Genomic DNA, 22,704 nt, shown 5'->3' with positions numbered 1-22,704 from the left:
AAAAATTACACTCAAAGTAAAATTTTAATATTTTCACTGTAAGCAATAATGTAACAATAATACTCATTTATTAGATAATAAATTTCAAAACTTATAATATTTAATACTTTATTCCGCCATTTATGAGATGAATGTGCTTGAGATTATAAAAATTGATATAAGAAAGTGATAATTTTTTAAAAAATAAATATAAGTAAATGTTTAAAATCAAACAATCAATCAATATATCAATGCCACAATAATTTGGAATCAAATTAATGAAGGAAAAGATAAGGTCGACTTCTGTAACAAGTGTAAGTGGGAGCAATTGGTCTTTTCCTAAAATTTTACCTTACATGGGGCGTGGTCGTAATAAAGAAATAATGAGGGAGTAATGTGAAAAACCGCAAAACGTAAGAAGTGAAAAACACGAAAATGAAGGGAGACATTGGTTACGTTACGACAGAGAACGAGAATATCTTAAAACAAGATGGGGAAGCCAATCGCTTCGACTTCGATAACTTATTATTAATTTTCTTCCCCCCAAAAAAAAAAAAGAAATTTATTATTTTATTATTTTATTTTTACAAATTTGATTTTCATTTGGTGCACAGAACATACCTTTGACGTGTCATCTTCGGTTTCTCAAGCAACCCCATTCCACGTATTTATTTATTTTATTTTTACTTTTTACTTTATTCTACAAGTTAAAATTATTTTCTCTGATTATCACATAAAGTAAACCTACTTAAAGCATATATTTGATTTATAATATTTTGTTCGTTATCAATATCACTTTCATATTTTGTTCTTTTCTTTCGTTTAATTTGTCGTCAGGGACTCAAATGGTTTGATTGAAAATCTATAGGAATTTTTTAAAACACAATTAATTACTTTCTGATAAAAAAATTAGAACAAATTTGAATAAATGAATGATTGAAGATGGAGCCTCATAACAGCAAAGGTTTCTGGTTTCTCATTTTGGGCCCGAGCCAAGCCCATTTCTTCAATAGTTCTTTTGAGGCTTCTACAAACGCCTTGTTACTTTGGGCCTGTTTGGCAAGTAATTTTTTTTTTTAAAAAAATTAATATTGTATTAGGAAGCGTAGATTATTGTTATTTTAATAAAAACACACTTAAAAGAATTTTTTAAGATTACATTGAATGGAATAAAATTCTGCAGCCTCATCTGCAAATTGACTTAAAAGGAACTTGTAAGCATAATTTCTATTAATTTCAACAAAACATTGCAACTACTACACACACAGTGGTTGAAAGGCCCCCCCCCCCCCCCTTTTTTTTAAAAAAAAAACTTTTTGGGCACATCAAAGTGATAAAACAACAAATATGACTAACTACACTTGACTTTTATAATACTTATGCAGATATGTTGCGGCTGCACCTAATCATGTGCTAGGCAACTTCCATTATGATAGGGACTAGGAATTATAAAAGGTAATATTTGAAATTGAGGTGTTGTGGTTGTTGCAAAATGAAAGTATCATTTATTCATTATGTAAGTGAATGCTTATCAAATATTTTAGCGGTTGTACTTTCAAAATTAAGCAGAAATACAACTGTAATAAACATATCTGGGCAATAAGCTGAAGCAAAGCTAGTAATATAGATTAAGCATTCATGCTAAAGTTCTATGAAACTGAAACTTTATCTTGCATACAATGTCAGATTTCCTTGCTGATTAAGGCAAAACCTTTTTTTATATACAGTAATGGAAGATTTGGGAGGGTGGGGTGTTTGGGCATCCTATGGAAAGAAACCCATTTTATACTGCTTTGCCTGAAATTATGACAAAAAGCAGCAGGTATATCATGACTTCATTTCCATGTGATTATCAAACACTCCCCTGTATAAGTCTATATGGAACTATCCCAACTAACACTCTATGTACGGCAGATTGCTTTCAAGAACCTAACGCAATCTCCTTGAATCGACTGATATCACTTAGGTACCTTGTTGAGTTGTATTCTTGTGCATCAAAAAGTTCTTCCGAGTAAGTTCTCCGATGAGTTTGCTTTTGGCTTTCTTTCACACTCTGCGCATTGTCTTCGTCACCTCTAAGCAGAATCACAACCTGAACCAGTAGGAGAACATAAGTCAAACTACACCTGATACTTGTTTCCATTAACCTATTAAAACTTTTAGCCAATGCAGATGGGGTGAACCTCTACAAACTAGGACAACTGACATTTCACTTTCCGGTCATAAATCAAACTACCACCCGACATTTGACTCTTGTCATAATAGATCTTCTTAACATAAAAGAAAATGGAGTCGCCTAATTTATATCTATTGTAAGTGAAATAGATTTATCAATGGAATATCCTACGTATTTATCTAGTTCCAAAAATGGTATTTCAAACCTACTTAGCGTATGGAACCACTAATGTAAAAGGAATGCAGTTTCTTATACTTAATCCACACCTGACTCATTTTAGGACGGAGAATAGGAGACTGCTCAATGCACAAAGAAGCAGTCAAAACTGCTCGATCTATCTCTTCAGCGTCGTAATTATCGCCAAGAGAAGGATCTACGAGCTCCCTAATATCATTGCTATCAAGCAAAGGCTTTGCCTAAAAGGAAGAATAAATAAAATCAGACAGTTTAGTAGTTCTAGCATATGACAACTTGCATAATGATTAAATTGTTCAGAAGCAAAATTACCCATATCACAACACTTTGCTGTAAATGATCAACAGCTCGGCGTCCTGTTATGAGCTCTAAAAGCAGGACCCCAAATGAATAAACATCTGTTTTCTCATCAACTATGCCGTGCATGAAGTATTCAGGAGCAAAATAGCTGCAATTCAAGAAACATGGTTATTCATTGAACCATGATTACTCCAATAAAAGCCAAAACAAGAAGCTTTGGCTCACAAACCCGAATGTGCCCTCAAATTTTGATACGTTGTGGTGAGTCCACTGTCTTGGCAGCCACTTCGCAAGTCCAAAATCACAAATCTGTATCGGCTCAGATATTAATGAGAAAGCCAAAGAAGTAAGAATGCAGATTTGCATGAAATATCTATCTTAGATAATTAATAACGAGAAAGGCAAAAGAAGTAAGAATGCAGATTTGCATAAATATCTCTCTTAGATAATTAATAACGAGAAAGCCAAAAGAAGTTAGAACGCAGTTCTAGGTAAATATCATTCGAAAATATATGCAATAAGTTTTAATCAAGTTCAGCCAAAAACGTTCTGATTAATGTTTCAAACTTTGGCTGCAAGTGTTATACTGTTAATAAATATGAAACTATAGTGCGTGTAAGGAAAATTGACATAGAGTAAAATTCAAACAGGACAATGATGTAAAAAATGATGCAAAGGAAATATGAAGAAGCAGTTTACTGTCATGGAAATCGCTTTACTTTTTTTTTTTGTGCTCAACGCACAATTTTAGTTTTATAATGGAGTGTGATAATAACTTTCTTTTCCAGTCTAAAGGAAACATATTAGTGAATTAGTATTTATAAATTAATCGCCATCAAGATGCACACAGCTATGCGATGAGCTCCAAACAAACATAATAATTAAAATTAAGTATTTATCAAGGTGTCCCGATGTAATGCTTATGGGACAACCTACAGAAATGAGACTCAATCCTCATAATTGTGCAACCCTTCCATTTCAGGCTTAAACCGGTCAAATGCTTTAAACCACTCACCTTATAACATAGCAGTTTAGCATACAGTGATCTGTTGGACATTTACGAAATAGAAACTGTTTTCCATGGTGGCTTTGAACACAATTTAACCTTGAATGCAAGATTGTTCACCGCTGAAACTACTCATTGGTATAGCTATTTCGGCAATCACATATAGATTCTTGCTTTTCCACCCGGAAACTAATCCTAAAGGTAGCAGCCTGATAAATACTTCATTAGAATGATACCCTAAATAGGATCAGGGATTGGGAATAAGCAATTCACTAAATTATACTCTTGTTCAGTTAATATGCTATTATTCCTGATTTAGTTGTCCTGAATCCGCATTCCAACTGATGTTGTAAGGACCTTCTGACATTTAATGCAAAGTCACACTTGAAGATTAATTTGGGTGCTTGGTATCAACTTACCATGCCAAGAGCACCTAGCTCATTTTCTGACAAATAGAGAAACACTGGGTAGTAAAACTTATTATGTCTAAAGACCACACTAGCAAAGACATTTCTTTAACATTTCCAGTGCGTAAGAGATGGAAGTCCATGTGTCATTTGTGTTGGTTTCACTTGTTTTCAGCGAAACCAGTTTCACAAATATCATTTTCCTGACTACCTCATATGCAACTCCATGTCAACATTTTTATGGCTCGAAAGTAGTATTTAAACTCTAAAAGTAGTATGTGCAGATATAGGCATAAATAAAAATTTGAAGCTCTGGATTATATGGAAAGGCCTACACTAAAAAAACTTGACGATGTAATCCACTCTGCTTTGTAAAAGAAGAAAATTTCTTCACAAAACAAAACTACAAAAAGCGCAAACTTCAGAAATGACTGAAGGTTCACTGTTTGAACGTTCTTGGCTGTGAACTTGAAAGATACCTGAGGCTCATAATCCTCGGTGAGCAGAATATTATCAGCCTTAATATCTCTATGAATAATTCGCTTTTGACAACCCTCGTGAAGATATGTAAGACCATTTGCTGTCCCCAGAGCAATTCGATATCTTTTGCTCCAATCTGGTTTATCCTTTGAACCTGGAGGGAAAGTAATTATAAGAGCTTCAGAAATGCATGACATAATTAAAAAAAAACCCAAAAATAAAAGAAAAGAAGCAAAATCGTGGAGCCAACCATGAAGAATAGATGCTAGACTCCCCAGTGGAGACAATTGAAAGACAAGGTGAATTCCGTCACTATCACACCCAACCAATTTAGCAGTATTTGGATGGTCTACATAGGCTATGATACCAATCTCGCATAAAAAGCCACAAGTCTTCTCATCTACGGTTCCTTTGGTAAGTCTTTTTACTGCTACTAGTGTTCCATCCTGTAAACAACCCTTGTAAACTTCAGCATAGCCACCCTTTCCAATTAAATTTTCTGCAAGAATTGCAACAATCAATCTATATCATTGTACAACATTGTCCAAGTGGTGAATTTTGCTATAAGAATTGTACCACATTATGCTATGTAACGAATTAGGCTAACAGTTGGTAATTCCTGATCCCAGAGAAAGTACATACCGCTGCTAAAATTTTTTGTTGCAGTTTGGAGCTCAGAGAGGGTAAACTCCTTCAATGATGACCTATAATTGTATATATGTGTCAAATCTGGATCCTCTCTAGTGCTCCTACTTTTTTCTCTGGATAGCTTTGGCATGGCAAGAGGATGGAATGTGCGTAGGTGCTTGGTTGATTTTTTCTTCCATAACTTGAAGAATCTGCTCCAGTTAGTAAGTGCCCGTGATTTTGAAGGAGATTCTGATTGTGTAGTATTTTCCTTAAAAGAAGCTTCAGATTCTGAGCCTCTAAAGCAGGAATCTAAAACTCCTCTAGGAGATGATGCATCTAAGCTCCCATTATTCACATCTGAAAATCTCAGGTCTACAAAAATAGGAAATACAGGAAACAAAACACAATGAAAGTAGAAAATGACCTGTTTGCATACTTACATATAAAGACGTGACGCATAAACGATCATAAAATAACCAAAGATGTAAAAATGTTACCGCAGGCTGAAGCAGAGGATGTAAGCATTTTAGATTGTTTCTTATGTGCTACCAGAACAATCTCATTTTGCGATTTTTTCTGAGGTACATTGCTAGAATCATTAGCATTGTTCCTGCATTAAGTTATGGCAACCGTTCCAAAAGATTGTGAAACCAGCCAAACAAAAGAAACAATTAAGATGTGATTTTAATATGCGTTTGAGGCAGAGAATGTTTAGCATTGTCATATTGGTAGAATAAATAAAAATGAGGAAGAATTCATGAAAGACTGAATTTTACAAAAGAAATGTGGAACGTTTAAGTGAAAGGAATATATGACAAGAAAGGAAATCCAGACTAAGACTGCTTTATTAAATGCATACAGCTAAATTTAAAGGCCCCAAAGAGAAGAAAAACTATAACCATCCATCCTAGTCCAAAAGGGACAAAAATGATTAACATTCCTATAAGTTCTAACTATATAAAGGGGAAAAAGACTCACTTATAAGAAAACAATTAGGATCAAATAACTCATGCTCATAGATGGAAATAAACAAATACCCAATTTATCAGACATGTATACCAATTTTTGGGACCTCACCAGCCAGAACTCAGATAGAGCAAGATCGCATGGAAGGTAAGGCATTATATGATAAACAATAATAACAGTTCAAACATTTAAATCGTCTCTCTTGTTCAAAGTCATCCAAACAATTTCCATATCCATCAGCCAAATCTCAAAGCATATCAAAAGGGAAACAGGCACAAGCTGATAATCTCAAACACTAAAAAAAAATGAAAATCCATCCATCTCTTTTCTTGTCAAATCAGTCCACAAAATCTAATAGTCCTCTAAGCTAACACTCAATAAGCACCTGAAAACTGAGGACTTACCCAGATAAAGAACACTTAAAGTGAAAAAAAAGAAAAATCTTTCTTTGATTGTTTTAATTTACTCTAATTCCATTTCCATCTTAATCTTCAATATCCGAGAGCTTATGATTCCAAAAATACCATTTTTTTTGAAAAAGAAAATTACAGATATTAACAAAAAAGCCACAAATTCCAATTCAACTGTACTGGCACAAGCAGACAAAATCCAAAATACCCATCTGCTCAAACTCAATAAACAATGCGAAAAAAGAAAAATAAAAAGGATTAACATTAGATATAAGGCATACCCAAATGAGAAAACATGAAGAACACATGCATACCATTGTTTAGCCGCTTTACCACAATTACCATTTCCCATGATCATAAGCACTCAAAACAAACAAGAACCCAAAAACCAGAAGAGAAAAAAACAACAAGAGACACACTGAAGAGACTAAACAAAACAAAAAGGAACAAAATAAAATCTTTTAAAAGAGTGGGGCTACCATACCAACTTTAACTTACCATACATGCATGCATTAAAGAGGCTGCAATTTCTTGCATATTTGGAGCTATTAAAAAAAATCAGCTTTTGAATAACATCTGTATCTGAAGAGCCAGTCAGATAAGGGAATCATTCAACAAAAAGCTAGAGCTAAATATGGTTAAAAAGTTTTTTCATTTATTGTTCTTTCATTGCTTTCTTTTCTCTTTTCATAAAAAAATAAAAATATATATTTAAAAAAAAATGGAGTTCTTTTTGTCTTTGTGTTTGTTGTTGTAATGTACGGACCGCCGTGTTTGTTTTTTTCCTCCTCTTGTTAGAGGATCTCCAGTCCCGTAAGAATCGCTGGTTTGGTCTACGTTGTTGCTGACAAGTGTTGAATGCTATTCAGCGACTTCTGCTCTCAACCTTAATGAACACCTGTGCTTTCTGTGAGAGAGGGAATGACGTTCAAGTATACTAAATTCAAAACTACGCAAACTTTTGGGGCTTTCCGGTATTTTGGTAAAGTCTGAGGACTACATCATAATTTACTTATTTATTTTTCTCCCCAAAAAATTTGATATATAAATGAATATTATTATGAATTAAATACTAATTATGAATTCCATTGATTTGAGTGACTAAACAATAACTGAAACAATAATCGTTTTATTTTTTGCGATAATTATAACAAAAAAATTGAGAAAATATTTCCTTTAGATTGTAACTACAAAAACAGAAATTCAATGTCATTATATAGTTTTGTTTTTAAAAAATTTGGTTAACCATCACCTTCAATGTGCCTTGTTTAACTATTAAGGTGTCAAGAATTGGTTATGTTGGGTTTACTGGGACTCTGACTACATAGATTTATAGTACACCCTAAAATATATTGAGATTAATTCAAAAATATTTTGATATTAACAATATCAAAGAAAAATTTAAACATAATTTATAGAAGATCTCGGACTGATGCCCCAATAAAACCCACCATTGTAGAAAATGAATTGGGGTCTCAGAACTGAGTATGTGGGGTTCATAGCGTTCATTACTCCTAATTGTCGTCCCTAAGTAAATTCTTGAATGGGACTAAAATAAAAAAAAAAAAATTATTGGTTGTTATGGTCAAGAATAGGGGTGGTAAAAATATCTACCCGGTCCGAAACCAAACTTACCCTGGTGTCGTGGGGGGATATGAAGCTGGGTCGGTCTTGGACATCACTTAATAAATTCAGAATCCGAATTTTATTAAAAAATATTAAAAAATACATATTATTTTAAATATTTATATTTATTTAACTCTTTTATTATATATATATAAAATTTTAAACACTTAAAATTTATATTTTAAGTTTTAAATTTTATTAAAATAAATTTAAAACTTATAAAAATTACTAAAAAATAAAAAAATATACACATATAATATTAAAAAAATATAAAATTCAGATACTCGGATTAACTTGAAAAACTCGACCCGAACATCTAATTACATCCGGACCGGGTCCGGGTTTGCCAACCCTAGCGCCCATGGCTGACAGCTTATAAGGCAGCAGCTTGCCGATCTTTTGATGTCTTAATCTGACACCATTGGTTAATTTTTTTTCCTTTTCGTTGCACATAGATGAAATTTTTTGAAACTTGTGTTGTGTCTTGTGTGTGTCTTTTTTTAATTTAATTTTTTTTCCATTTTAGAACTTATTAAATTATTTTATTTATATTCTTTTCGGTTGTAATCCACCATTTGAAGGCATGTGCTTGAACAGAAACCAGTTCTAGACTTCTAGCCATGTTTAATTGGTTATTTATTGCAGAGAAGGTTGTGTATCTATCAGATTGCAGGCCCCAATTTGAAGATGAATTTTAATTGTAAATATTAATTGGAATGACATGGAAACTGCAACTTTGTTAGGTATGCTATAATCTTGGTGGTATCAAAATCAGATATGGCCCTAGTTGCTCAATTTGTTAGGTTGCTCATCAAACATGCTTATTAATGATAAGACACAAAGAATACTTCAGGATGAAATTCAAGATGCTCAAAATAAGAAAATCATTATCATCATCAACATGAAGAACATTGCATATAACACATCACAGACATGTCTACGATCGATTTGAAAACATTAATTGAGGGCATAGAAGATGAAGTCCACATAATAAATTTGAGCTTTAGTACAAAAGAACTCTTCGTCTTAATTTATACAATGATGGCTTATCTGTTAAAATCGATTCAATATGACCTAAAATTTTCGAGATCTAAACCTTATTAGAAGTTTTAAATTTATAAAAGAATTCATATTAGTACTCAGAAAACTACTCCATAGATCTATATCTAGATAGATAAAAAGTAACCATTATAATCCAAAATATATGATATCCTTTTTCATATATATATATATATATATATATGAAGGGAAAAAAGGGCAAAGTAAAAACAAAAGATCCACCAATGAATTGAAGAAACGAAAAGGTTGGTTTATGCAGAATAATAGATCATTTTTATTTCCTCTTAATTAACACCACCTACTACTGAGTTTGTTTTACTAGATGCTGATTCTAAATTTAACCCACTTTTATAGGCACAACCAAATTTTATTTTTCATTTACATATCCAGAATCGGAAAAAAAAAAAAAAAAGACACGTAGCAACGTTTATATCACTCCTCTATCAGGATTTAGGCCAAATTTGAGATAACTAGCTACATGAACGATATCTACTCCATCAACACATAAAATGCCCACCTTATTTGAGATTGTAGTTGGATAGTTGTACTTTAAAAATTATAGCACTAAAGTGTTTGGTAAACATTAGTTGTAGCTTGAAAGTTAATTTGATTTTATTTTACACTTATATGATGAAAAATCTATCATATCTTTGCTAATTTTGTCAAAATTATTACCTAAAATTATATTTACTACATATTAATTTTTATTTTATAATTATAGCCTTTTTTCCACAAGCAAATAGGTAAGCTTGAGCTTCACTGAAAAAAAAATTCTTTCTGTCTTTAATACTCTTTGCCACCATATATATTTGGTTCTTACAATTGGAATTGTGTGGTGGTTCATCTATTGAATTTGATTTTATTAGACCTAAATCTTCAATATCTATTGATGTCGAAATCTTGTCGAGTCAGTTAGCGGCTTGATACCAAACTCCCACATCATCATTAAATTTATTTGGTAGAGAAGCAGTTTGCTAGTCAATAAGGACGCCCGTGACCACAAGCAACAGTAAGAGATACAAGAAGTTTTTTGCACGTTAACTCTCCGATACTTATGTCAGTTTATGAGTTTACAAAAAAAAAAAGTTTATGGTTAAACAATAAAAGCAGAGTGTTTAGGAAATCAAAGGCTGAAAAAAGAAAAACAAGCACCATACCAACATTGAATCTAATCGGCTTGGCCCAATTCTTCAGAAGAAGCTAGCGGCTAGCGGTGTTATCACATGCAACAACCCCCACCACTGCTTATTATAATGATGATAACAATGTCCATATTAGGATGATGGGGATGAGGTTTTATTTATCTTAATTCTTTTTTCCCACCATTCATGCGCCCCCCCCCCCCTCCCCTCATGCCTTAGAGAGATCGAGAGCTAGGTTCCTTAATGGTTTGCCATATGGTGCGTTTGGGATTAAGATTGGACAGCTGTAATTTAAAAATTACAGCACTAATTTTTTTTTTTTTTTGATAATCCACCAAGAAGGTGGGGGGTTAGGCCGGATCCCTAACTGCTGTAGCTTGAAAGCTATATTGATATAATTTTTCACTTGTATGATGAAAAATTTATTATCTTTAATAATTTTGTCAAAATTATTATTTAAAATTTATATTTACTACATATTATTAACTTTTATTTTATAATTATAATATTTTTTTTCACTGCAGCTATAACTTTTTGAGCTATAGCTCCTCAATCCCAAACATAACCATAATCGTTCCCTCCAATTTATTGTGTTGGCTTCCACTAATTGACTAAACTTTGGTAAGGGCAGTTCGGTCATTGCCTCTTACAAGTAAAATGGGTGATTGAGAAAAATGAGTGCACGTCCTCTTCAGCAAATTCCACCAACAATTCCATTTTTTTTATATTAATTATTCTCTCTTTTTATCCCCAGACAATATCTAAACCTTAGAAACTCTAAATTTATAAACTTTAAAACCCAAATAAATATTTCAGCCCCATCTAATTATTTTAGATTTGAATTCCGGTGGTTAGCTAAAGAAAGTTGCTTGTCCTCGGCCGCCCATCTTCAACACTATTTTGTATGACAAGATTCTAATAAAATGAGTGCATTTGTGCATGCACTGTGTTTATCCAAAGTTCGTCACATCGACCTATAACCCTATCAGCACTAACGTACATCTGCAGCTAAAGAACTTTTGCACGTCCTCTTTTCATATAAGATCGACTAAGTGCTGAAAAACAATTAATGTCACAGCCACATGAAGACTCATTCTAAATACTGAACAGTTCTTTTGTTGTCAATGAATTATATATTTGTCTTGCATCTGACAAATAGTACATCACTTTCAGGTAATGCTTACTCAACTTTAGAATATATAAGAGTTTTAAGTTCCTCTCAGTAACGTTATACTACCTACTCCTGAGTTTGTTTTATTGCATGCTGATCCTTTAACCCAAACTTCACGGACACGACCGAGTTTTATGTTTTGTTTAATCCAGATTTCAATAACCGGGTCTTCACTCTTCAACCAGAGAATCTAAAAAAATATCGCGGTATTTTGACGTGTGGCTCATGGCCAATCATGTAACTCCAAGCAAAAGAGGACCCTCATCATGCATGATTCATGGATCTTAGCCATATTGTTGTTTTATAAGTTTTTGTTTCAAAAGCCAAATGGTTCAGGATTCGAAATCAACACAAGGATGCTCGTGGTCAAAAGAAATGTAAGTAAATTATCATAACCAAAGATTTATCTTTACCTAACAATTCTATTTAGGAGTAATGACAGTCAGGGACCCTTGAGCATGCAATAATGATGTTTATTTCATAACTTGTGGAAAATTATAAGTATAAAAGAAGATATATTTCATTTGGAATGAGGGGCAGGTGGAGTAGGATGCATGATAACTACAAAAAAGATGTAAGAAATTTAAGATCGAAAAGTTTTTTTTCCCCAATTTTTAGTTTCATTTTCTCTTTTATAGCAATAAAATTGACAATTCAAGTCTAATTTCTTACAATTTTTTACCTTCTTTTAGATAATAATAAACATCGTTTTCCACAAGAGTTACAAGGTAAATGTCTATAGAGAGAGAGAGAGATCGACAATAGTGACGTGTGCACTAAGGCTTATGCTTCCACAAAAGTTCTACATCAAACTCTCATTACTATATAATTGAGGGTAGCTATCTGTCATTATCCCTCTCTGCTTTTGACTGGTTCAAACATTCAGTTGCAGACTTGCAGTCCACTCACTACCTGCCAATACCGGCCATTAGAGAATAGATCATCTCATACTTTACAAACTAAGAGCTAATAATGCTTTTTCCAGAAAGCTAGCTATTATGATAACGGTTTTCAATACTGATCATCAAATCTCACCCTTTCAAATGTCACTCTTCCTATCAATTTTCTTTGCATTAGTTTCAGTCTTATCATCAGTTTCGAGCTCCAGTGGGAACCTTTCTGAATCCCCATGTCCGCTAAACTTTGACGCCATCCGAAGATTAGTCAATGAAGGTCCCAAAAGGCCTATGCTGACTGATATGAACACACAGTGCCAAATTGTTCTCCAAGGCATCCGTTTGCTTCGAGCGGAGTATCTTAGAACGAATGGCTACTTTCTTCCTCCTGTAAACAGTTCCTGCTATGAATCTTGCAGGAACTTTGTTACCGAATTTGTACAAGGTTTTGACATCAGAACGTCATGTGGGTACTATCCTGAATTGATTTCCGAAGCCTGTATGAATATAACATCTCGGGCACAATTTGAGAGCCTGATTCCGAAGTCCAAATTGCAGGAGATTAAGCGTCATTGCAGTCAATCCCTAGAGAACAGTTATGCTTGTGATTCATGCACAAGCAAGTTGTCAAGTCTCAGCGAAATCTTACGTCATGGTCCTGGAAATGGAAATGGAAATGTCTCGGACTGTTCAGGGTACCCATATCTGTATGCCGCTGCTGTTGTTAATCAATTCGGACCAATTGATAGAGCAACCGCTAGGTGTTTGTTTTCACTTTATTTTTCTGCGCGTCAATCCAGTTTGAACAAGAGGCATGAGATTGTTATCTATGGGCTTGTGTTAGGTTCTGTTATTGGGATCCTGGGGGCTTTTACCGCATTTTGGTTTCTGTTCACTCGATCGAAGAAATCTGAGGAGAGGGTGGTGAAAGTTACCGACAATGATGAGCCTAGTTTGGTCCTCGAAAGCAGAAGCAGCAATTTGGCCAGGTTCAAGATTGAGGAGATAAAGGCGGCGACAATGAATTTTTCTAGGGAAAATATTATTGGGAAAGGAGGATATGGGAATGTTTACAAGGGAATGTTGCCTAATGGGACTGAAGTTGCAGTCAAAAGGTTCAAGAATTGCTCTAAAGCTGGTGATGCGAACTTCAAACATGAAGTTGAGATTATTGCAAGTGTTAAGCACGTGAATCTTGTTGCTTTGAGAGGTTACTCTACAGCAACAGTTCCTCTGGAAGGTCACCAGAGAATAATCGTGTGTGATTTATTGCATAATGGGAGCCTCTATGATCATCTCTTCAGATCAGGAATGAAGAAACTGAGCTGGCCAATACGTCTAAGAATCGCCCTTGGAACTGCCCGAGGATTGGCCTATTTGCACTTCGGGGTGCAGCCTGCAATAATCCACAGAGACATCAAAGCCAGCAACATACTTTTGGATGAAGCATTTGAGGCAAAAGTGGGAGATTTCGGCCTGGCAAAGTTCAATCCTGAAGGAATCACACATCTGAGTACAAGGGTGGCCGGAACTTTGGGCTATGTAGCGCCGGAATATGCTCTATACGGGAAGCTAACCCCGGGAAGTGATGTTTATAGCTTTGGGGTGGTGTTGCTTGAGCTATTGAGCGGGAAAAAAGCATGTGAAATAATCCAAGGAAAATCCGTGCTCTTGAGTGATTGGGCATGGGAATTAGTGAAAGAAGGAAAAACGTTGGATGTTATTGAAGAAAATATGCCAGAAATGGAATTGCCTGAAATGATGGAGCAATACGTGCTCACTGCTGCCATTTGTGCTCATCCTATACTGCAAGCTAGGCCAACAATGGACCAAATTGTTAAAATTTTGGAAACAGATGTTCCGGTTCGTTCGATTCTTGCATCATATGTTGCTTCTTTTAACAGAGAGGAGATTAGTGTGAGCTCAAGTTATATGTCAAGTTCCGCAGAGAGTAGCTGAGGAGCGATGATCATCACATTATGCTGATTGTATGATCTGTTCATTCCATGAACTGTTTATACATCTATGTAGCTCCTTTGTGCAAAAGAACAAAAAAAAAAAACGAAAAAGAATTGTTGTTGAATCTTATCAATTCTTTTGAGATAGAGTGGAAAAATAAGAAATTATTATATACTACTACAAATTTATATATACGATAGTGGTCTTATTTAAGACGTCAATATTCAAACAATAATGTATTCAAGTTGTTATCAAACACCAACATTCAATTTTGTTTCGTTTATTTAATCTCTATTTTATTTCCGTTAGCTACCATTATTGTCTCTTCTGTCAACCGCACTCACAATCACAAATCTCTTTAGATTTTCCTGATATCTATCCCTACGTATGCTTCAATTTATTTATGTATTTATTTATTTCTCGTTTTCAATTTAGTTATCAAACATTAAAATTTTCTTAGCCGCGTTATTGACTGCCTATTTATGATCTTTGTTAGTTAATAGAATTGACAAAAATAGAAAATTGACACAAATCAATATTAAAAGAGCCAATCTCCTATTTTATCTACAGCAACAGGATTTACTTTTGCATGTGGTTCTTCTCTTATCCAGCCACAAATATCGTTAAATATTCGACAAAAATTCCCCAAAAACAAGAGGAAAATTATCTTCACGACATAAGATTGTTTGACAGTTAATTATGCAAACAAGACCAATTTCCCTATAACTCAGCTTGGATAAATCGAATTATCTTTCTAGTAGGATTTTCTCAGAATCCAAACAAAGAACTTATGGTTTTTCTCGTAGTACATCTTTACTGGAATAATTCATTATTAGTATTACACATTGTGCTTTGCTGGTCCATGCAAGAGACTAGGATTCTGTCATGAACTGAGCTTAAAAGTCTTTATTACATCGTGCCCGTTGATACTTTTCTAAAGTCTTCTTCAATGTGTTCTATTCTATAAAAATCAAAATCATGTTACTATTTTTTTCTTTCCTTGTCCCTCTTGAGTAATAATGTTTCAGGATCTTTTCCTTGTAGTGTTGAACTATAATAGACGGAAACAATGGCCAGAAAGAAAGACGTGGAAAGTGGAAACAGCAACTCATCGGAGCCAAATGTTGACAGAAAGAATGAATATGGAAATGTAAGGGAGCCATTGATTGACAGAAAGAATCAAGCAAAAGAACAACAAAACCCAAGTAACAATGACGGATTGTGCATGGTTTTCTTCAGTACATTTGTTGCAGTTTGTGGCTCTTTCGAGTTTGGATCGTGTGTAAGCACTCATTCAATGATATCTTCGCGCAATGAATTTATCTGACTGTTTTATGCTTGAAAAGAAGATTATAGTATCCTGAAATAAACGTTGAAATAAAAATGTTTTCCGGGTGGGTTATTCATCACCAGCCCAGTTTGGCATTATGGCTGACCTTAAAGAGTCTTATGCAGAGGTAATTAACTTTGAATTCAATCTTTCTAAATTCTATAAATGATCGAAGTACTTATAAGTACGGCTATGTAGTTTGATCGTGGGGAAACATTTTGTGTTTTCTAGTACTCACTCTTTGGATCTATATTGACTATTGGAGCCATCATTGGTGCAATCACAAGTGGACGCATTGCTGATTGGGTTGCCAGGAAAGGGGTGGGGAAAAAGCCATTATCGCGTTACATTTCTTTGAATCTTCGCCTATTACAGACCCTTTAGTATTGGTGGCCTTGTTGTGGTTGCAGGCTATGAGGATTGCATCGGTTATATGCATAGTGGGATGGCTAACAATCTCCGTATCTTCAGTATGTTGCGTAAATTAATATGTGTGTGTGCGTGCAAGTGTGCATAGCTAATGTATATATGACCATCTAATTCTATGTCTATCAATAGGCTGCTCCCCTGCTGGATTTTGGGAGATTTTTAACAGGATGTGGAATTGGAGTTATGTCTTATGTGGTATGCTAGTTTTCTTTTATTTGACCTTTGTTGTTAACTAACAATATGCAAATTAGGAATTCACAAACACCTTCTACTGCACTCTCTGAACGCATAGGTCCCGGTTTATATTGCTGAGATAACTCCGAAAAACCTCAGGGGAGCTCTGGCAACAGTAAATCAGGTACTGAATTGTATGCATAAGGTCATTAGAATTCAGTTTATTTTCGGAAGTTAGCGTCTAAAGTGTTTGATCGAACTATTTTACACTTGCAAACTTTCTGTCTGTCTTTTCGCACTTTACAAGTTAGTGGTTTCATTTTCTACCAGCTGTAGATTAATCTGAATCTCAAACTGATAGATCTTTGTTCCCTTTGTTGTTATTTAGACTCTGATTGCATGTTATCTCCTCTTCAGCTCTTCATTGTCACAGGGGCGCTTTTTGCCTATGTAATTGGTGTATTGATGTCTTGGAGGATACTGGCTCTAACCGGTATTGTTTATCAGAATCACATTAATATTTTCTATGGCAAATAATTGCCAACAAGGATTATTGAAGTCGGGTTCCTTGCAGGAATTGTCCCTTGTTTGGTTATGTTAGTAGGACTCTTTTTCATTCCTGAGTCTCCCAGATGGCTGGTAAGCTCAAGCTTATCAATACTTACTGCAATTTATTTTCCTGGAATTTGAAGATAATCAAAATTCTCAGAAAAAAATTGATTCTTATGCTGCAGGCAATGATTGGTAAAAATCAGGAATTTGAAGTTGCCCTAAGCATGGTTCGCGGACCTAATGTTGATGTGTCCAGAGAACTGAATGAAATTCTAGTACTTGCTTAATTCCAATTTACCAATTTTATTCGTCCACTGTATTCCGTTTCGACAGAGCAAACGAATTACTCTCATCTTGCAGGAATCCTTGGCACTTATTAATCAACTTCCCCGAGTTAATATACTAGACTTGTTCAACCGGAGGAACATCCGCTTTGTCAATGTAAGCATTGGTAATTAATTTATTTCCAGCTTTAACATTTTTCATGATCATGATCTTCAAGTGGTCTCATACTTGAGCATTTGCGATCAGGTTGGAGTTGGATTAATGGTGTTTCAACAAGCAGTTGGAATAAATGGTTAACATATACTATGCTGCTCAAATTTTTAAGTCCGCAGGTAAATCCCCAAAGTCTATTGTCCTCCCGTCTAATTTTGGAGGCACATCAGTTATCAGGGGCGGATCCAGAACTTAATATTACCCCGGGCTAAATTAAAATTTTTATTTTGAAGCGAACATAAAAAATTATATATAAAAATAAGTACATTAAATAAGGAAGAATACCAAAAATCTTATCTCTCTAAATATGGACTATAAACAAAAATAATTAAAAAAAGTAAAAAACAAAAGACAACTCGAATATGAAAACATTACTTTTCAATGATAGAATCTGACATTGCAGCCTAAAATAATATATAATTGTATAAGGATTAAAAAATCAATTAAGAATTTTAAATTAAAATCGATCAATACATGTAATTACAATTAATTAAAAATTGCAAGTAAAACTTTTATATTTGAAGTGAAGTACTAAATTACCAAACTTAATAAATTAAACATAAAATTTATTCATCCTTTCAAATTGTAAAGGTATTATTAGTCAAAAGTTTCAATAATAAACTAAACTCAATTCAGTAAAAATGTATTTAGGTGTAGTTGTTTTTTTGTCAGCACTTTATCTCTCTTTAAAGAACTAGATATTGATGATTATTCTATCAAAACTTCCTTAAAATACTCAAATTTTATTTTCTAACTTGTCCTCTTAGTTAATATAACTAATAAATAAAATCTGAAAATTCACATAAAAATTTTATAAAAATATTGATAATTGTTACTACATGCTATTTCTGTAAGTACTTTTACTACTAGTGACGATGTTATATTACATTGACATTTTTTTTTCAATTAGAAGTTTTTTAAAATAAATTAAAGCAGTAATAAAATTTTAGCTCCCTAATGTTTTCAATCTGTTCAATAAATATATGATTTAATCATTTTATAGAATAAGTCACTAATTTCAATTGAAAATAATATAAGTGAATAAGGGACATATTTGTAAACAAAATAAAAACTCTATTATTATATAAAATTGATGAAAACATAAGAGTAATTGGGTTAGGGACATATTTGAATATTAAATAAAAACTCTACTGTTATACTAAATTGATGAAAATATAAGGATACTTGAGTTAGGGACATATATGAAAATAAAATTAAAACTCTATTATTTTTCAAATTGATGAAACGGGGTATAAAGGTCCGCCACTGTCAGTCATCAACTTTTGTTAAAGACATTCTAGAACCCTTAAAGTTTCTGCTATGTTTCTGTTGATTAAATGTCACAAAACCTCAATCCAAAACAAGCATTTTCTTATTTATTTATTTATTCTTATACTAATTGGTAGAGTTACTCTTTTCTGAACCCAGGAGTTTCTCCCAACCTTGGAAGCATTCTATATGCTTCTCTGCGGGTTGTTCTCACAGCATTCGGCGCAACCTTGATGGATAAAGCTGGAAGAAGACCCCTTTTAATGGTAATTAATCACGTTTAATTTTCATCATTACTCGAAATATAATTCGTTCTTACACAGCCAATAATTCAATCCCATGTTCTGTTTTAAACATTTTCAGATTTCTATAGTTGGCCTATTGCTTGGCAATCTCTTAACTGGAATGTCCTTCCTTTTGAAGGTAATTAATCATCACTAATTAAACCTAAACACATTAATTATTCATATTTAAGTCCATCTATATAGCTCCTAATTTGATTTTTTTATTTTTTATTTTTCATCGGATCATCATTTGGCTCCCGATGCTGTTCCAATCCTTGCAGTCGTTAGAGTCATGGTAACCTGAATTTTTAATTTTTAATTTATTTTCTGATGATAAGTTATACCTGTCAGAATATGTGCATTTACATTACTCTCTTGCAACTTCTTCAGGTTTACATTGCCTTCTATTCAATCGGGATGGGACCAATTCCTTGGGTTATAATGTCCGAGGTAAGTAATATTATACCGAATTTGTAAAGCTAGTCGAAAAATTTAAATAAACTTTAATTACCGTGCTTCAGCTTAATTTTTAAAGCACAACATTAAACAGTTAACCGGCCAATAACTCCCAACATTTTTTTGACAAAAAAAATGTTTACTAATCACCCATTCATTTATACTTGACATATAGTAATTTGGGATTTAATTCAAATTATTTTTCTGGCAGATTTTCCCACTCAATATAAAGGGTCCAGGTGGGAGCCTAGTGACTCTAGTGAACTGGATTGGTTCATGGGCCATTTCCTACTCTTTAATCCTTCTTATGACTTGGAGCTCATGTGGTAAGTCTTCTTTGTACATGCAAAATTGAAATTGAAGCAATTTAGCGGTTATACGTACACCCATTTGGCCATTTCCATAAGTTTGGGTTTTTTTCAGGTGTTTTTTTTCTTGTATGCTGGGTTTTCTGCAATATCAATGCTATTCACCATCAAGTTTGTGTTGGGAAAATATGCTCTTTAAAAGCATAGGTATTTTATTCAAATATCTTAATTGCATTAATATTTGTATTAAAGTCCATTTAATCATATTATATGTATTTATGTGATCACCATGTGGATTCACAGAAGACATAAATATAAGTTATCTTATGATTAAATAAATTTAGTTCGCAGTTGATAAATAAAGTTGGACACTTTATTTAGGTATAGACTGTAATAAATTCATTGAATGATTTGTCTTAATCATGTATGAATTTATTGATGTAATGCGACTACATTGAACAGGATCACATATGAGATTTAATTAACTTTGTAATAACTGTCAGACTTATTAAATCTCATAGGCGTTGATTTTACTGTAATCTTAATCTTGAGTTAATTATGATTTCATGATTGTAATTGTTATTCCATTTGAGTTACCAATGGGCACGACACATCCTTGTGGTCAAGATTATCTGGTATCTTGGTGGGAGCAATTATGAGTATTGGAGTTATGGATTAACAATATAGAATTTGTACAACACATCTCTTGATGGGTTTTCGGCACTTGATCATAGAAAACACTTTGGCCAGAGTGTGTCAACATATTTAGTATGTTGAAAATGATCATTAGAGAAAACCAGTAAGGATCAAGGAATAAGATGTTATTAAATTGATTGGACAATTGAGATATCAATTTAATTAACGATGTGGTACAAAGGATTGTGTAGTAAAGAAATCAATGTGGCTTGGGACGAATTATTATTCGAGCGTACAATTATGGAAGTCGGTTCCAATCTTTTAGTGGAGTAGATTTGGAATTAAATAATTGGGCTAGTTTAATTACTTGCCTAATTATTGTAGCCACTATTGTATGTTCTTAAATGATCCCCGGGTTAGCTCATTTAATTGACTGCACCACTGCTGGACTAATAAGGAAGATAACTAGCTATTTGGGTCAAAAGCCTAAATATATCATTTAGTGGGAGGCTCCATTTAATTAGCTTTTGTATAAGGGGCCTTATGTTATTTTACAAGGTGGGTCCCCTATTGAAAAAGCAAATAAAAGTGGGTTTTGTTTTTTGATTATTTGGAGCCTAGGGTTTTCACTAAAGGGTGATATAAAAGACTTATTTTTCCCTTAAGAAAAAAAAGAAGCCACTTTATACAGATCAGAGAAAAAGTTTTTTCTCTCCATTGTTGAGAGAAAATTTTTCTCGTGCTAGTTGCTTTGGTAGTGATAAAGGCGCCCACACGTCAAGTGCAGATCGAACCTGAGTCATAACCTGGAAGATCATTGGAGACAGTTCGTGATCTAACAAGTGTGGTGGTGACGGATCGTGATCTAACAGGAGTGGTGGTGGCGGATCGTGATCTAACAGGAGTGGTGGTGGCGGATCGTGATCTAGGAGCCTAAATCACTTCAGCGGAAAAAACCAACTCAGATTTTCAAGGTACGATTTCTAGAATACAAATTCTTATATATTATATGAGAGCGATCTTCAAAAGGTTTTATAAAAATTTAAAAACCTAATTTTTTCCCAACAGTTTGTACCTGAAACAAAAGGCAGAACATTGGAAGAGGTTCAAGCATCCGTGAGCTAACAATAAATTGAATTTGTACCTACAGTTTTGTAAAAAGAGAGAGACTATTCTTACTGTCTTCATATCTCCATTAAATCGAAGTTTGTGCTATTTGTACTCCAATAGGGTCATATAATTAGTTTGGCTGTTCCCTTTTAACAAAGTTATGGTAAAATTTTAACTGGCCAGGTACATTTTTATTGTCATATAACAATACCGTGACATTTTATATAATTACTGCTGGTTGGGGGTCGATTTAATTAATTTGAAAAAACAACTAATCCTTTTCTTTTCAATTTCTTTCTTTTGGTAAAATGAAATGATCCTACCAAAATAATATTCAAAATAAAAATTTACTAAACACCATATGAAACTTGTAGTTGCTCATATGATTTTGCCAAAACAATATTCGTTGTTAACCATTCCAACTAGAAGCAAAAGCTGGCCCAAAGATGGCTTGAATTGAAAGGATGAACATTAGCAAGAATTTTAATAGTATGAAACTTGTAGTTACTGTTTGTGTATTAATATTGTTGAGCTCTGGCCTGGGGTCCGTCTGGTTGGTACCCAACTTCAATTATTTTGATGTACCAATGAATCCCAACCCAACAGGTCTTGTCAACAATTAACCAAGAAAAAACTAATGAAGTAACTCAGCTGGTCTTGTCAATAACTAAAAGAGTGTATAAAGTAAAAATTAATTATTTAATTTTCATGTATGAGTGTTTTTAGTAATTTTAAGTATTCAAAGTAATCTTTGTTGAAAATAGCAGCCATGGCAGCCATGATCTCAGCCAGTCAACTGATGACCTCAATGACACAGTGGCATGCCACCTGAGCTACTCACAATTACAGTCAGCTGATGAAAGAAATGAGAGGAATTCAATGAGGTGGCAAAACAGTTACACAGAGGAATATCAGCACATGGGATGATTGGATGAAGATTCTAGAAGCTCCATATCATTGGCCAATGATTCAGTGATAGTTTTTGTTTTATCTGAATTTGTTATTTTTTAGCTAGCTGTCATTTTGTTTTCTCATGTATATATACGTTGGCCTGTAAGCAATGAAATCAATTCAAGTTTTATTCAGCAACAAACAAAAGCTCTCTGGTTTTACTCTGCTCTGCTTGCTAAGAAAAAGCAATTCTTTAAGAATTTTAAGTTGGTATCAGAGCCATCTTTAAAGCTATGGCAAGCAGTAGCAACACACAAGCAAATGTGAATCAAAATGATCAGATAGGCAACTTGAATCAAAATGAA

General features: G+C 33.7%; 3 protein-coding genes across 7 annotated transcripts; 2 read left to right on the top strand and 1 right to left on the bottom strand.

The window, feature by feature from the left end:
• Nucleotides 1-1,289: 1,289 nt before the first annotated feature.
• On the bottom strand, nt 1,290-7,413 carry LOC112498235 (receptor-like cytosolic serine/threonine-protein kinase RBK2). Of its 5 annotated transcripts, none has more exons than XM_052440514.1 (9): nt 6,831-7,405; nt 5,671-5,783; nt 5,186-5,545; nt 4,794-5,042; nt 4,543-4,697; nt 2,880-2,959; nt 2,663-2,798; nt 2,422-2,571; nt 1,290-2,071 (listed from the first exon to the last, which is right to left on the bottom strand). In XM_052440514.1, the coding sequence occupies exons 1-9, from the start codon at nt 6,905-6,907 to the stop codon at nt 1,901-1,903; spliced, it is 1,491 nt and encodes a 496-aa protein (XP_052296474.1). In that variant the 5' UTR covers nt 6,908-7,405; the 3' UTR covers nt 1,290-1,900. The 5 variants fall into 5 exon arrangements, with proteins under 5 accessions (XP_052296474.1, XP_024954189.2, XP_024954190.2 ...); XM_025098421.2 differs by having other exon boundaries at nt 6,864-7,404; XM_025098422.2 differs by having other exon boundaries at nt 7,048-7,403.
• A 5,137-nt stretch (nt 7,414-12,550) lies between these two features.
• On the top strand, nt 12,551-14,548 carry LOC107177268 (probable LRR receptor-like serine/threonine-protein kinase RKF3). The gene has a single exon (XM_015530894.3). It carries the CDS (start codon nt 12,591-12,593, stop codon nt 14,400-14,402), a length of 1,812 nt encoding a protein of 603 aa, XP_015386380.2. The 5' UTR covers nt 12,551-12,590; the 3' UTR covers nt 14,403-14,548.
• Nucleotides 14,549-15,555: 1,007 nt separating this feature from the next.
• On the top strand, nt 15,556-19,749 carry LOC102620829 (sugar transporter ERD6-like 8). The gene is given in 17 exon segments (XM_052441289.1): nt 15,556-15,684; nt 15,797-15,859; nt 15,964-16,053; nt 16,143-16,202; nt 16,291-16,356; nt 16,454-16,519; nt 16,753-16,828; nt 16,910-16,974; nt 17,070-17,162; nt 17,248-17,328; nt 17,419-17,466; nt 17,468-17,504; nt 18,814-18,920; nt 19,018-19,079; nt 19,182-19,233; nt 19,329-19,388; nt 19,606-19,749. Coding segments are annotated over 17 exon segments (1,227 nt in total). The 5' UTR covers nt 15,556-15,627.
• The last annotated feature ends 2,955 nt before the right edge of the window (nt 19,750-22,704 follow it).

This window comes from Citrus sinensis, chromosome 5, assembly GCF_022201045.2.
Source record: "Citrus sinensis cultivar Valencia sweet orange chromosome 5, DVS_A1.0, whole genome shotgun sequence".
NCBI classification, from domain to species: Eukaryota; Viridiplantae; Streptophyta; class Magnoliopsida; order Sapindales; family Rutaceae; genus Citrus; species Citrus sinensis.
The sequence above is the reverse complement of the archived record's forward strand: the minus strand, read 5'-3'. Positions and strand labels throughout refer to the sequence as shown.

What these genes read in the sequence shown, in the direction of transcription:
- LOC112498235 (XM_052440514.1), bottom strand. Translation starts at nt 6,907, where the DNA reads ATGATCATGGGAAATGGTAATTGTGGTAAAGCGGCTAAACAATGGTAT. An exon ending in AAATTTGAGGGCACATTCGG is followed by an intron (nt 2,799 to 2,879) that starts GTTTGTGAGCCA and finishes CTTGAATTGCAG; the next exon opens with CTATTTTGCTCCTGAATACT. An exon ending in AGCAAAGTGTTGTGATATGG is followed by an intron (nt 2,572 to 2,662) that starts GTAATTTTGCTT and finishes TCTTCCTTTTAG; the next exon opens with GCAAAGCCTTTGCTTGATAG.
- LOC107177268 (XM_015530894.3), top strand. Translation starts at nt 12,591, where the DNA reads ATGTCACTCTTCCTATCAATTTTCTTTGCATTAGTTTCAGTCTTATCA.